A 15526-nucleotide genomic window follows, 5' to 3' on the forward strand; every position below is an offset into this window, starting at 1 on the left:
TCTGTAACGTAGTCTGGTGTTTTCATTAGAGATTTCTTGTTCTTAAGCTGTCTCACAGTATACATAAATATAGGCAGCATGCTAGATGTCAGCCTTGTTTGAGGGGTTTGGTGGCTGTTGCATGAACAAATGCAGTTTTCTCATGTTGTCTCTGTAAAAGATGGAATACAACAATCAGAGTAATGAGTTTTAATACAGCAATATACATACTCTAATCTCTTTTTAATGTCAAATATTGCTCATCTGTATTCCCTTTAAATGTCCAAGTTTTTATCTCTTGTGTTATGCTCGTAAGATTTTTTTTCTCCCTCTATGCTTTATTTTAAAATGAAAACAGGTATACTTTTTCTGTCTAAACCCAGATGGGTGTACACCTTGTTGCTCAAATGAGATTGGGAAGCAAGATAGTTTTGTGTTATTTAGATACACTTTCATTACATAGAAGCATGTATTTTGACTGAAATATGGATGTGTATTCCTGTCTTACACATTAGCAACATCAGGAGTGACTCACTTTTGTAGTGAGAATGCTGTCTGTTCTGAAATCTAAATTGCAGAGATGGATTAATTTCCATCTCCCACCACCCTCTCTCCATACATCTATTTCATGCTGTGCTTAGGGAACTATCAGCATACATAGGAATTACGGAGGAAGTGTAGGCTAGATTAATGGTTTTATAGAAAGTCTGAATTACTTATATGTTGTTTTCCTTTTTATGTTGTTTTAAAGTATTTTTGTATCAGCAGACGTGCTTTCAATTTTCTTGAATAACTGGAAAGAGCTGATAATACTATTTGAGCATGCTGTTAACTTTTGTTTCCAGAAGCTGGTAAAATTGTGGCCTGGTTTTAGGTTCTATTAGTGAAGGCAAGAGCCACCTCTGCAGGCCTGCAGGCTGGATTCAGATAGGTCTTTAAGAACTTCAGCACATATGCTGATGCTTTTCCTTTTACAGTGATAGAGAGAGCTCTTAGTTGGTAAAATCACTCTCAAGCACAGAAATTGCACAAAGCCTGTGCAGCAGGTTGAATGCAGGCCCAAGAAAGTTCCTTCTTGTTTCTAACTGGCCTATTTTGATAAGCATCCACATCTCCTTATCAGTTTATATCTTTAAACAAGGTCCCTGCTGAGATGGAATATGGTATGTCCCAACAACTATTGCAAAAAGCAATGGAGTGCTGCTGCTAAGAAGCAGATAACATCTTCACAAGAAATACAGGTCAAGGAGGCTGATGAAGGAGGCATCAAAACAAAGCAGAAAGCTCCTGAAGTGTGTGCATCAGAGCACAGGAATACTGAAAGGAGCTGATGCCTGGTATGGGAAGAGAGAAGAAGCATTTAGCAAAAGGGACCAGGAGGAAGCTAGAGACTGAATAAGGGACATCCTCCACTGATCCTTGTAACTTTCTTACCGAGTCACTGCTTTGGAATGGTGAAGGAGTTAATAATAGTGTTGGATGACATGGCTCTGCTCAGCAAAGCTCCAGGAGCACCAGCTAACAACCTGCCTTATTGGTAATCTGTACTTATGCATTAATAAATAGGCTTTTTATTTCTTCAGAGTACAATGCCTTAGGGTGTTTTAAGTAGTATAATTAGTTTACTATTAAATAGGTAAATACATTATTCTGTTATATATATATAGATAGATGGCAAGATTAGAAAGATAGTTACCTTTTGCAAAATATAAACTACATAATTTCATTGAATAATTTCATATTCAAACTTGAAATGTCAGGAGCTGAAAGTTTGGAGGTTGCTTCTAGTCTAACAGCTACAGCCTCAGCTCAGCCTGCTGGAAAAGCTGTTTCTCTAGATTTTGGCAGAAGGTTCTTACACAAATAATATATTTAACAATGTATGACACAGCTTTTCATTTTCCAGGGTATTAGATCCATCCTGGATTAGATATGTATTCTTTTTTTCCTAATAACATTAATGTTTAGAAGCTGTTACATACATATATATATTAATTAAAACATATTAGGAATATGGAATGATAGAATGGCTTTAGGACTTTGTCTTCCTCAGCTCTGTTCAGAATCAGCTTATCTTTAAAATACTTGCTGGGGCTTTACACCCAAGAAAGGTGTCCAGAAAGATGACTGATCTCAGATAAGAGCTGTGGTGTGTGTTACACGGTTTGGTAAATTGAATTGAAACTGTGACCCACAGAGACAATTGCTGTCTGGTGGTTTGGGATTTTTTTGCAAGCTTGAGTGTATTTATAAAGAGGAAATCTGGAGAAGAATATCCATTACTAAATGCAATTAAAGAGGGAAAAACAACAGCAACTTACTGCAATTCTTGTAAAGAGCTTTGCTAAACTCCTGGGAATAAAAGCCGCTGATGCTTCTGGTTCCAGAATTGTTCTTAATGATCTTATTACTCTATTCTCTCTTCTAGTGAGCTTCCCTTGATTCTAAAAATCATCAGACACATAGAACACTTTTGCAGACAAATGGAGAAGCAAAGTCTGAGGGCTTTTCAGTCCAGGCACCTTGGAAGAGGAATATCCGGCACCAAATTTCTGTAGATCACAGGGTGCTTATACAGACTATTGACTGGACTACTTTTCAGAAGACAGGATTTTGTTCAGTATTTGTAAGCTCTGCGTGTGTATTTGAATAACACAGCTTTAGCTGTTTGTAAAGTCTCTTTATTATTTATTGTAGTGGTTAGACGCTCTGTCATAAATATTTCCTTGTCTCATTTATTGTATCGAACTTCAGTGCATCCAGGAATCAAAGAGTTCAGGTAGGTTATGAATTTTTTAGGCTATATAATTATTATAATTTTGTGTTTTTTTAAGATTGCTTCCACAGAATTGTGAAGTTTATTTCCCTTGCAAATTGATACTCCTGAGGAAATGCAGCTTTGTCTTTATTATCAGAGATATTAACAACAGGGTTGAGAAATGAAAGCACACATCATGACTAACCTAGGTTTGAGCAAATTGCCAGGGGGACAGGATTGAATCTCTTCTGTGGATTTTAATACTGCATCTATTCAGTGGAAAACAAGGGATTCCATTTTCCATAGCCATCTCACTGATGGTTTTGGCTCAATCCATATTATTTTAAACAAGACAAATAATTAAAACTGTACATGGCTGTATTCCCAGTGTATTTTTTATAAAACTATAACTTTTTCACTGCAGTAATTGTTCTTCTCTATTTTTAGTATCATATTCCAAATGGAAATATTTTTCTATGTATGCTTTCTTATTTATAGAACAATTAAGCTAATAAGATACTATGTTTATTCTTTCAGTGATTCTAAGGACACAACTTGAAAGGTGAGCACAGAGGACATTAGTATTTCATCTGTACTACACTGTGGTGCTTCCAGTAACCCTAAATGTGCAAGTTTGCAAATTCATGTTTTCTTTACGTGTGTATTGTACAAAATTATAGAAAATGCAAATGCCTGACAAAAGTTTCCTATCCTGCCTGCAGAGAAAAATGTAAGTGACCCTTAATGTAAATATTTTAGTCTTATGGAAGTGAAAATTCAGCTTTAATGTATAGTGTAGGTTTGCAGACAAGCCCTCAGAATATTTTTGTGATGAGAAACAACCTTGATGCGTGTTTATGATGTTTTCATACTGAATATACAGATAAGATTAGTGACTACTATAATTTGGTTTATAATTGAAGGCTTCCTGAAGATTTTGTAACATTTCTGTGCTCAAAGCTGTAAGATTTCCAAGCAACCTGGGTGTTCAGAGTATGTTTTTAAGGCTGATCAGAGCGCTCTAAAAGCAGTTCAGATATGATGCATTCCTGTCTCCACTCTTGGAGTTCCAGAATATTTTGCATTCAGTGGCATAAAGACCAACATCTGTCTGATTAAAACAGTTTGGTAAGAAAACAGGAAAAGCCTGCTTTACTTTCAGTATAGTATATTTGTTAACTTGTGTCTAATTCTTTGTGGTTGTAAATCAGACAAGATCAGACGTGTGGTTTTGCAGTCATCTCTTATCTGTGGTAACCTTTCCCTTTCTATCTCATGTTTGAGGTGACACTCTCAAGAATCACACGCTCCAATTTTCATTGGGCACTGCTGTAATTCTGGTGAAGCCATAATTTTCCAATATGCAGGAAGCCCTCAATGCTCAGCATCCCTGAGCTGCTGTTATGGCACACCTGGCATTTTTCACATGCCTGATAAAATCCTGAGAACATATCGTGGCACAAAACAGAAAGTAGAGAAGAAAAACAAAAATTGTTCAGGCTTTAACAATGGTTGGAGGGGTGGGATGAGGATGAGGCACTAATTTTAAACAGAAATAGTCAGGTCTGCAGTGGGGTTGCTGGCAAGATCTGGGCCACTCTGACTTGCTTTCTTCATTCTGAAATAGGTAAGGGCAGTGGGGACAGTAACAAACAGCATGGAGATAATGACCTACTAAACTGTTTCACCTCTCTAGTGAATGTGTCCATCTGTCTCACTTCTATGATGAGAGTAACCAATCCATTCCCTGCTGTTTCTGGAGAGTACTTCTAGGCAAAAGGGGGACTCATAGCCCTGTGAAGCGCTGACTTGAGGTGTTTGTGTCATTCCCCACAGGCTGCTTGCTCATCATGTCTTCTATTCTTGGGAAGATGAAGAAATTTGGCAGTTCTGACATGGAGGAATCTGAAGCAACAGATGAACACACAGATGGGGAGGACTCCACGCTGGAAACATCTGACAGCCTCCAGAGTACACTCAACACCAAGGTCCATCCACCCAAAAGCAACATCTTTGCAAGACGTGGGAGGTTTGTGATGGGGGATAGTGATAAGGACATGGCTCCCATGGACTCCTTGTACCAGATGGATCACCTGTTGGCACCTTCTGTCATCAAATTTCATGCCAATTTGGAAAGGGGGAAATTTCACAAGTAAGTTTGCCTTGCAAGATTTGGTTGTAATGAATGGTTTGACAGCTGCAGACTGTTTCTTAGAGCAGCATTTGTTCTCTCCATGTGTGTGCCCATTTTTTCAGTTTCACTGTTTTCTATGCCAAAATAAGGAGTGTTGCATCTGAAAGTGACAATAGCTGTTGTCTCTTGACATCTCTAAAAATGTATTCCATGGATATTTTGCCCGAATTTAGTGGTAGACCTTAATTCTGTTTCGTGAATGGACATTGTTCAGAATGATAATGTGGGCTTGCTGGCTCCCAGCCTGCAGTTAGGCTGTTGTACTTCAATACCTCTGTTAAGCCTTGTTCTCAACTTTCAGCAACAGATACATAAATATATCAGGACAGTTGCTTGCAGGCTTTGTTGACCTCACAGACTCTGCAGGTCCATCTCTAGTGCTTATTATTTCACACAAGCAAATGAAAAATACTATTCTGATAGTTTATAAAAAGTATGCTAAATATCTGACTTTATATGAAGACAGGCTGAGAAAGTTGGGGCTGTTCAGCCTGGCGAAGAAAAGGCTGCATGGAGACCTCATAGCAGCCTTCCAGTATCTGAAGGGGGCCTATAGGGATGCTGGGGAGGAACTATTCATTAGGGACTGTAGTGACAGGACAAGGGATAACGGGTTAAAACTTAGACAGGGGAGGTTTAGATTGGAAATAAGGAAGAAATTCTTTACTGTTAGGGTGGTGAGGCACTGGAATGGGTTGCCCAGGGAGGTTGTGAATGCTCCATCCCTGGCAGTGTTCAAGGCCAGGTTGGAAGAAGCCTTGCATGGCATGCTTTAGTGTGACGTGTCCCTGCCCAAGGCAGGGGGGTTGGAACTGGATGATCTTAAGGTCCTTTCCAACCCTAACTATTCTATGATTCTAAGTAACTGAAATTCTCCCTTGTTAGGCTCCGATCTACAGATTCCATCACAGGCTGCTCAGAAAAGGCTTTTAAATTTTATGACCGCAGAAGGATCTTTGATGCTGTAGCACAAGGCAACACAAGGGACCTGGATGATCTGCTACTCTACCTTAATAGAACCTTGAAGCATCTCACAGATGATGAGTTCAAAGGTACCCTTTAATTTCACATACCTTAAGTTGCCCTCTTTTTCCTCTAGCAGTGCTCCTGAGATTAAAATTCAAAACCATAATTGTGTTCAATGTCTGCAGGAGGTCCTCTAATAGCCAGTGCTTCCTTATTGATTGGGCAATACACTGATTGTAAGGTTACAGGAGAATTCAGAAAAGTTGCAATTTTCTGTCAAACCCTGTATGAGCTCTTGAAAAGAAACTCATCAATTCCTGCATGCCCAGGAGTAGACAGGAGGCTTGCAATCACTTCTATATAGCTTCAATTTTTTTTTGTGCTATAGAGCCAGAAACTGGGAAAACCTGCTTACTGAAAGCCATGCTGAATCTACATGATGGGAAAAATGACACTATTCCCTTGCTGCTGGATATTGCAAAGAAAACTGGAACTCTGAAAGAGTTTGTTAACGCAGAGTATACAGACAATTACTACAAGGGTAAGAGTAACGACTGCTACAGTGAATACTCTTGGTGTTAAGTCTGAAGATAGGGTTAGGCAGGGCTTTCAGACAGCCTTCTGCATGAGGCCTTATGCCTGAGGATGCAGCACCCAAAGTTCCAGTGTGTGATTAACAATCAGTGCATTCATTCTAGGGCAATGTTTTGTGAGGTGCAATATTCTGCCACTTTTATATAAAGTGATTTAATAGCAAGCTCAGGGGACTTATATTTGCTCTCTGTGCCATCATTTTTTGCTCAATTACAGAGTTTGTTATTCTGCAAAGCTCTCAGTTCCACCATCTTATATGGAGCTGAACAAATTGTCATGCCTAAAAGCTCTCTGTCTGTATGAAATGTTGAAGATTTTGTCTAATGAATGTCTCTGTAGGCCAGACTGCACTTCACATCGCCATTGAGAGAAGGAACATGTACCTGGTGAAGCTCTTGGTCCAGAATGGAGCAGATGTTCATGCAAGAGCCTGTGGGGAGTTCTTCAGGAAAATCAAAGGGAAACCTGGCTTTTATTTTGGTAGGGGTGAGCACAGTATGGGCTTAATGCTAGGATAACTCAATCAATAATCCCAAATGCAAGCTGTTAAATAATCCTGTTTATGTGGGACTGGAGACTCAGAAGTACCAGATGGGCTGCTTCACCATTTAGTCCAAATATTACCTCCCAAAGGCTGAGTTAATAAGAAAGCAGTTGGTAGCTGGTGGTGTTCAGTGTGAGCTTGGTGTCTGCATCCCTTTGTTTTAGGAGCACTGTATCCTTTGAAAGGCTGTAACCTTCTGCCAGCTGTCCTTGAAATGCTTTTTTAAGGAGCCATGTTTCTGGGATGCAGTTAAACTAGAGCAGATGTGATTCTAACAACTGTCACAAAAATTGGTGATAGTTGTTATACAGAGAAATTGACCTCACAGTGAAAGATGAAAACAATGTGATCTTTCTGCTTATATATGTGTAATAATGGGCTTTCTGATAACTCATTCCCATTGCTTGCCCACAGGGGAGCTGCCTCTATCCCTGGCTGCCTGCACCAACCAGCTTTGCATTGTGAAATTCCTCCTTGAGAACCCCTATCAGGCCGCCAACATTGCTGCTGAGGACTCCATGGGCAACATGGTCCTTCACACACTGGTGGAAATTGCAGATAATACCAAGGATAATACCAAGTTTGTTACCAAGATGTACAATAATATATTGATCCTTGGTGCCAAAATTAATCCAATCTTGAAGCTAGAAGAACTCACCAACAAGAAAGGGCTGACTCCATTAACTCTGGCAGCCAAAACAGGGAAGATAGGGGTAGGTGAGCAAATGTCTGTCTCATTAACTGTTTCTTTACTGTACCAGGTTATACAGAGTACATGCAAAATAGTTATATAGGACAGATTTTATCACTGCTTATTGTTAGGGCCCTTTAGTTAAGAGGAACCAGTGCTGCAGTTTAACATGCAAAACTGTATAGTTTTCAACCACCAAACTTAAAGGCTACAAGGTGTGTGTGTGCGCCCAGCTTGCATTACTCATACACCACTGGTATGCAGGCAGCCCAAGTGGAAACAGAAGGTGGGTCTCTGCTATCATCTGAACCACTAAAGGCCGTGTACTTTTGACTGGCTGATATAACTCATCTTTTGGCAGTCCCCATTCCAAATGGCTGCATGCTCAGAAATACGTTTCTGCCTTTCTCTTGCAGTTCTGAAACCAGTCATGACAAGTTATAAGTGGTATTTGTATTGCTTGTCTCCCAGCATCCAGTCAGAAGATTAATAGTGTTTACTTGAGACTTTGATCTCTGCAATGTTCCAGTCGTTTGACTTCAGTTAATCTAGGGAGAAATTAGCCATCCTGTCTTGTGGAGATACCAAGGAACCAGAAGTCCATTAGCACTGAAATGTTGATTGTATTGTTCTTTTGCAATTAGATTTTCGCTTACATCCTCAGACGAGAGATCAAAGATCCTGAGTGCAGACATTTGTCTAGGAAGTTCACTGAATGGGCTTATGGACCTGTCCACTCATCCCTTTATGACCTGTCCTGTATAGACACATGTGAAAAAAATTCAGTGCTTGAGATTATTGCCTACAGCAGTGAAACCCCAGTGAGTATGCACCTCCTTGGCATTTTATTCACTGTTGGGGAAGAGCTCCAGCACTTTTGCCTTAGTTCTGTAAAACAGCAATCTCCCCTCCTGGGTTCAAGAGTACTAGAGGGAACATTTGCTGAAGATGAATATCATTGCTGTTTCCAGAGCCTACTGTATATTGGTCCTGTCAAGATTCTTCTCTTTTTTCCTTCCACTCAGAACCGTCATGAGATGCTGCTGGTGGAACCCCTTAACAGGCTGCTACAAGACAAGTGGGACCGGTTTGTCAAACACTTATTTTACTTCAACTTCTTTGTCTATACCCTGCACATTACCATCCTCACTGCAGCGGCCTACTACAGACCTGTAGAGAAGAAAGAGAAGGTATGTTACTCTTGGCATATATTAGGGGAACCACCCACTGCATGATATCGTGGAACTGTCTCCCATTTGAATGTATGCTCTTAACATCAGGATTATCCTCTTTCCTGAGCATAGGGGGGAGGTTTTGACCCTGCTGGCCCTCAGTCTTGCCCCCTTGCTGCGACACATTCAGAAAATTAATGTGTTCCCTCAGAAATGCAGTTGCTTTCAGCTGCTGGCAAGACAGGTCTTCCCTATCTCCAGTTCTGCTGAACATACCTATCTTTCTGTCTCATACAGCCTCCCTTCACATTTGGTCACAGCACTGGGGAATATTTTCGAGTGACTGGAGAGATCCTGAGTGTATTGGGAGGTCTCTATTTTTTTCTCAGAGGGGTAAGATATTTGAAACTTTTCCTACTGCTGTTTGGGTTGGTGTAGGAGAGAATCAAACATGCCTTTCTTATTCATTAGCATTGGCTGCTACAATGATCCGTGTTGCAGTTGAGAGCTACAAATCTATTGTATAAACAAATACTATCTTTAGAAGCCAGGGAGCATCTTGATAATTAGCCAAGTCAAGCCTTAAAAATAGGATGTTGCAAATAGCCAGGCCTCTATTAAAGATCACCTGTCTTAGCTTAAAGTCCCCCTGCTTCCTCTTGGCAGCCAGTGGGGAGTGTGCAGTAAAGCACAGTCCTCAAACCAGTGACTGAACATGTTGTTGTCTTCAAAAGAGGTGCCAGATGAAAGAGAAACAAAGTGTCACTTGAAGAGTCCTCCCTAGATCTCGTGCCAGTTTTGGTTTTCAGCTATTTTGGGAGCTGCTTAATAGCTACCAGCTTCCTGGTATAGGTATCAGTGCTTAGTTGATGCATTCACATGGGATACTTAATCCCTCCATGGATGCAAACCTGATCTTCATTCCCCCTTTTTTTTTTTCCTTTCCAGATACAGTATTTCGTGCAGAGGCGCCCGTCATTCAGGACACTGATAGTTGACAGCTACAGTGAGGTTCTTTTGTAAGCTCCAATACCTTTGATTGCATTTCAGTGTGTGAAATCTGTAGCTTTGGCTGAAGCCATTTGTAGTTGGTAGAAGTTTTGCTGTAATTTCCTGGATCCTTACAAAATAATTGGCAGTGGATAACATAGCACTTGGAACAAGCAGGTCTGGATCAGTACCTGATTGGGAGGTAAAGCAAATGAAGTGTCTGAAGTTCAGTAACTGTGTCATGGAGCAGAATTAGGAGTAGATCTCCAAGTTGGGCTTGCAATCAGGTGTATGCATTGGATATGCAGAAATCCTCCTGTTCCTGAAGGGAGCTTTGCCTCTCAGTAATTTGGGCTGTTTCTCCCCCTAGCTGGAGTGCAATTAAACAGGGCAACTTCATGGGTCTGTGGAAAGAGCGGGAGTGCTGAAGAAACTGGTGGTTTCAAGGGTTTTTCTTCCCTCCAGTAACAAAGAAGAGCAGGGATGAGACTACAGGAATTTGTATGTGGGCAAACTGGGTAGATTGCAAGAGGAATTGTAGAGTTTAAGAAGGGAAAGAATGAAGGGAGAGGAAATGTCTTCCAGGTTTCCTTTGTGTTTTGGACAATTCCTCATTCTGATTTATTACCTCATGCATCCAGACTATGCTTTTCTTTCAGCTTTGTTCACTCCTTGCTCCTCCTGAGCTCTGTGGTGCTGTATTTCTGTGGCCAGGAACTGTATGTGGCTTCCATGGTCTTCTCCTTGGCGCTGGGCTGGGCAAACATGCTGTACTACACCCGTGGCTTCCAGCAGATGGGTATTTACTCTGTCATGATTGCCAAGGTTAGTTCAGTGAGTGGATGATGAGAGCAGCAGAGGGCTCAGATTAGGACACTGCTGCCAACGGCCCTGTTTCCAGGAGAGAAGTTGCCCTATCTACATCGATGATGTCAGTGGGAAATCTTATACCACTCTACTGCACCTGGTCATTATTTTCTGAATTAAATGATCCAATTTTAAGTTATATAGAAAAATGTCCTGTTCCTCATCCATGTATTTTACAGTAGTTGTGGTATTGTTATTAACCCTGTGCTTCAGAATAACTACAGTTGGATAGGGATGTTAAAATAGAGTAAGAACAGTGCAGAATGGTGTGGTGGGAAATGCCACAGCCTTCTATCAGCTGGAAGTTTCTTTAGTTATAGACTAAATGTTACCAGACAAAGCAATGAGCTAAGAGGCAGTAGTTGGGTAATAAATCTCTGTGTACGATATAGACAGCTAGCCCAAGAGGGGAAGAAAGATGAAATTGTCTTAATGTGGTTTACCCTCGCAAAGATGAAATTATTTGGCATGCATATGTCTTGCATATGTAAACTGTTGCATAAGTAATGGAGAAAAATGTTTTCTGTTCTATTATCTCAGCAGGATAAACAGCTGTTCAGTGCATGAACAGCCACTCACAGCAAATGCCTTCTTGAGCTGAAGCAGTATTTTCTACTATTTTTTTGTAGTTTATATTCAAGTTCTAACAGTATAAAAATATTCTTTTTCCATCTTACAGATGATCCTTAGAGATTTATGTCGCTTCATGTTTGTCTATCTAGTATTCCTCTTGGGATTTTCTACAGGTAAGGTCATACTTGGAGTTACTTTTTCTTACCTTAAAGAATCTCAGAAGATCTTATTTTTCAAGTGGCTTTGACTTTGTTTCCAACTAGAACTAACAAATTTAACATTATTACAAGAGAAGTATCTCTTCAGAATAACAATTATCTGTAGTAGTTTCAGTCAGCTTTTCATCCCTGGGTCTCAAACTGCTTTGCAAAGTTGATGGAAAAACAGTCATCCTGTTCTATATAGTTAAAATTGAGACAACACCTTCTGAGAGGGTGTCAGTTCTGGCAAATATTTTATAGAGAAGTTTCTCTGGGGACAATAACCATGAAGATAAAATATTTTATGTTTATCCTCACTTTCATTGCTTGCAATGGAATTACAATTCCAAATTGTATTTTCATCTTGCATATGTGATTCCTCTTTTGCAACAGCTGTGGTGACTTTAATTGAAGATGACAATGAGGGGCAGGATACAAATATCTCTGAATATTCCCGATGCTGCCATGTGAAACGAGGCCGCACATCCTACAACAGTCTATATTATACCTGCTTGGAGCTCTTCAAGTTCACTATCGGGATGGGGGACCTGGAGTTCACAGAGAACTACAGGTTCAAGTCAGTGTTTGTCATCCTTTTGGTTCTTTATGTCATCCTTACATACATCCTCCTGCTCAACATGCTTATTGCACTGATGGGGGAAACTGTGAGCAAAATTGCACAGGAGAGCAAGAGCATCTGGAAACTCCAGGTACATTGGTTCTGTGAGGCTGTTATCCAAGAAAGAGGGTATGGGGAATCATAAATTTTAGAATGAATCTTTAGGAACTGACAGGTATTTAAGTATCAGGTCACTGCTGCTTTCTGATCCTCTGAACAGTTCCTAAAAAAAGGATATTGGTTCCTTTTCCGTGCATATTTGGTGCTTTGCCTAAGCAGATGTTCCCAATGTTCCAGAGATGTTCAGAATTTAAGAAAATAAGTACTTTTGTTATTAGACAAAATTATTTGGGCTTCTGATGATGGAAAATCCTTATCAGACTATGGAGACAGGGATTACGCAAGGAGAAAAACAATCTTTACCAGAACCTCAAAGGCATATCAGTTTTTGTTTGAGGTAAGAAAGAGAATTTAATAGTTCTAATCACAGGGCAGTAATTCAGCATTTTTAATGACATATTAACAGAGGGACCTTGAAACTGCAGCTTTTCAGTGTTCTGTTTTCTTTTACCTGTAGAGAGCTATCACAATCTTGGATATTGAGAACAGCTACTTGAACTGTGTGAGGCGCTCGTTCCGGTCTGGGAAGCAAGTCTTGGTTGGGGTCACACCTGATGGCCAGGATGATTACAGATGGTGCTTTAGGTAACCTGTTTGTATGTCAAATTTGTTTGTATTTGTAGACAAATAGCAAAAAGGTGTTTGGTGATGGGAAGCAGAACTTTTTCTGTGGAGCACTCTGAGAAGTACTGTACTGACACTGTCTACAGTAATCAGTTGAATCTGTTTTCTGGGTCAGATCTGAGACTTGAGAGGTGGTAGTTTGTGATCTCAACTCATTCTGGAGTGGTCTGGTGACCCTTAGAATAGATACTGGTTTTGTGTTCTCTCCCTAGGGTTGATGAAGTGAACTGGTCCACGTGGAATACTAATTTGGGCATAATCAATGAAGATCCTGGGTGCTCTGGGGACCTCAAACGGAATCCCAGTTACTCTATTAAGCCTGGCAGAGGTGAGGGTTTCAGGGACCTATTCCTAGTATGGATTTGACACTGGTAATAGAAGCAGCATCAATTAATTGTTAAAAGGCAGTCAGTTTTATGCACTTAATGATAATGGCAGTAGCCAAGTTAATGGCATTTTTAGTCAGCACAAAATGTAAAGGATTAAGTGGTCTCATTATTCAAATAGCAGTTTTACTCATTGGAATAGAAGCCCCATGGATTCATCATTCCCATTGTAGATTTTTATGAGGTAGAGAATGTGTGTAAATCCAAAGGAGATGGAACAGTGTAGAATAGCAGCCAGATAGCCAGGAAGGTACTTCAGAGACCCCAAACCCTGTAGTTTGGGAGCTCAGCATCCAGCAGAGAATAATTTAGCTATACAATCAGTTTCTGCTGGTGTTTACCAGATGAAATATGGAAAGCTCATGGAACAGTATGGAGAAGAAAACCACAAAACCATTTCTTCCTGCTTCTTTCTTCTTCTGTCATCAGCTTCCTATTTAAACCACTTGCATAATTTCTTCTGTTTCTGTGGAGGGTGAAAAATTAACCATTCCTTTCCTTTTTAGTTTCAGGAAAAAACTGGAAAACATTGGTTCCGCTTTTAAGAGATGGAAGCAGGAGAGAAGAGACACAAAAACTACCAGAAGAAGTCAAATTAAAACCTATTTTGGAACCTTATTATGAGCCAGAATATTCTGAGACATTGAAGGAGTCACTTCCAAAGTCAGTCTAATCTTATTTTATTTTTAAGAAGGCTAACTGTAGTTGCCTTTGTTGGTTCTCACAAGCAGGACAACTAAAGCACTTCATTTGTAAGAACAGGGATTTCTGGAAAAAGATAGAGGATCGGGGAAATTACAGTGTGCAGGGATCCATGAAGTATGCTAAATAAACTACTTGTTGTTTAAGCTCATGCCTTCCTGGTTATTTTTAATATAAATCAGCAAGAAACCATCTGTACTGCTTGGTTTGTATTTACTTGGCTAGATATTTGCATCTAGGCCCCCTGTGAAGTATTGGAAACAGTTTCCATAGTTGTCTGGGGTTTTTTTTTTTATAAATAAATAGAGATTTCTCCACACTTCAGAGCTGTCTATAAGTGCACTTTTTTAGTGCAGATTCTTGCCAGTCTTCATCCATTTCTTTTACTCTTTGCAAGTGCCCTCATGCGTTTCTGAGATCTGAGCTGACATTTGCATTGATTGTTAGCTAACAGGAACTTCACTAAGTTTTGCAGGATGGTGCAAGTGGTCAGGGGCTGTGGGTATTCTGTTGATAACCTGAAAATAACAAAATCACCTAGAGAAAAATGATTATCACTTGATACTGAACAGAGTGGATTTCATGCTTTTTGTCTGCTTTTTGATTCTCCTTCTTGTTTTAAAAAGTATTTTTGTAGGCAGTTAAAGGCCCCAATTTGGTGGTTTTGCAGCCTCAAAAACCAAACTGTTACAAAATTGGAGAAGGAGGCATAAAAGAGCAGTAAAAATCACCAAGAGCCCAGAGATACATTCTTATGAGGAATGTTTCCTGGAAAGCAGGTATATAAATAGGGACACAGAGAAAGAAAACAAACTGATGTATAATTTAGAGATGTTGTTATTCTTTACTCATACACAATAACAAATATACTCTGTGAAATTTTAAAGGTTGACTAGTCAAAATCAGTGAAATAAATGTTTCTCTTACACTGTCCGAGTAAACTCCAGAATTCACAGTTACTGAGGCTGAAGGCTTAACAAGATCCCAAATTTGACATTTATTTAGATAACAGAGGAACTTTGCACAAAGTAAGAGATAGTGGTTATAGTGAATATATTTTTCAAAGGTCAGATGTATAATAATGTATAACAATAATAATCTTAAAATCAGTTTTTGTTCTTGACTTTGACAGCAACCACACGGGGAAAGAACTCTGATGCTGCAAATCCATGTGGCTGGATTACAAAGAGAATCAGGAACAGTATCAGAAAGAAAATAGGCAGATGTTCAAAAAGTACAGATAGGAGCTTTGGAAAGAGAGGAAAGAATATAGGAGGAACTTGGGCATCCTCTAGGAAAGTGGCTGGCCAGAAAGGAACTAAGGATCAGAAAATCTGTCCTGTAGGCAGCTGACCCAATATTTCAGTACTGGACCTGTGCAGCTGTGCTGAGCAAGAAAAGGTAAATTGTTTTACCTTCTTTCCTTGTTGTGTATAACTAAAGCATTTAACAGCCTCTGATGTCCAAGTAAAGCATGCATATACAAATATCCTTAAGCCAACAAGGTTTTTAACCATGTTCCAGGTCAAGTGTGTGCACTGTTTCAG

At 39.8% G+C, this 15526-nt stretch overlaps 1 protein-coding gene across 2 annotated transcripts; it reads left to right on the forward strand.

Moving 5' to 3' along the window:
- The first annotated feature begins 4577 nt into the window (after positions 1-4577).
- TRPV1 (transient receptor potential cation channel subfamily V member 1) lies at positions 4578-14097 on the forward strand. 2 transcript variants are annotated; one of them, XM_034069026.1, is made up of 15 exons: positions 4578-4889; positions 5817-5983; positions 6286-6438; positions 6831-6971; positions 7450-7748; positions 8371-8547; positions 8752-8916; positions 9196-9291; positions 9847-9917; positions 10548-10713; positions 11435-11501; positions 11922-12238; positions 12725-12852; positions 13104-13219; positions 13784-14097. In XM_034069026.1, the coding sequence occupies exons 1-15, from the start codon at positions 4588-4590 to the stop codon at positions 13948-13950; spliced, it is 2532 nt and encodes an 843-aa protein (XP_033924917.1). In that variant the 5' UTR covers positions 4578-4587; the 3' UTR covers positions 13951-14097. The 2 variants fall into 2 exon arrangements, with proteins under 2 accessions (XP_033924917.1, XP_033924918.1); XM_034069027.1 differs by lacking the exon at positions 6286-6438 and having other exon boundaries at positions 4696-4889.
- Positions 14098-15526: the final 1429 nt, after the last annotated feature.

The sequence above is a fragment of the Melopsittacus undulatus genome, chromosome 13, assembly GCF_012275295.1.
Source record: "Melopsittacus undulatus isolate bMelUnd1 chromosome 13, bMelUnd1.mat.Z, whole genome shotgun sequence".
Classification (NCBI taxonomy): domain Eukaryota; kingdom Metazoa; phylum Chordata; class Aves; order Psittaciformes; family Psittaculidae; genus Melopsittacus; species Melopsittacus undulatus.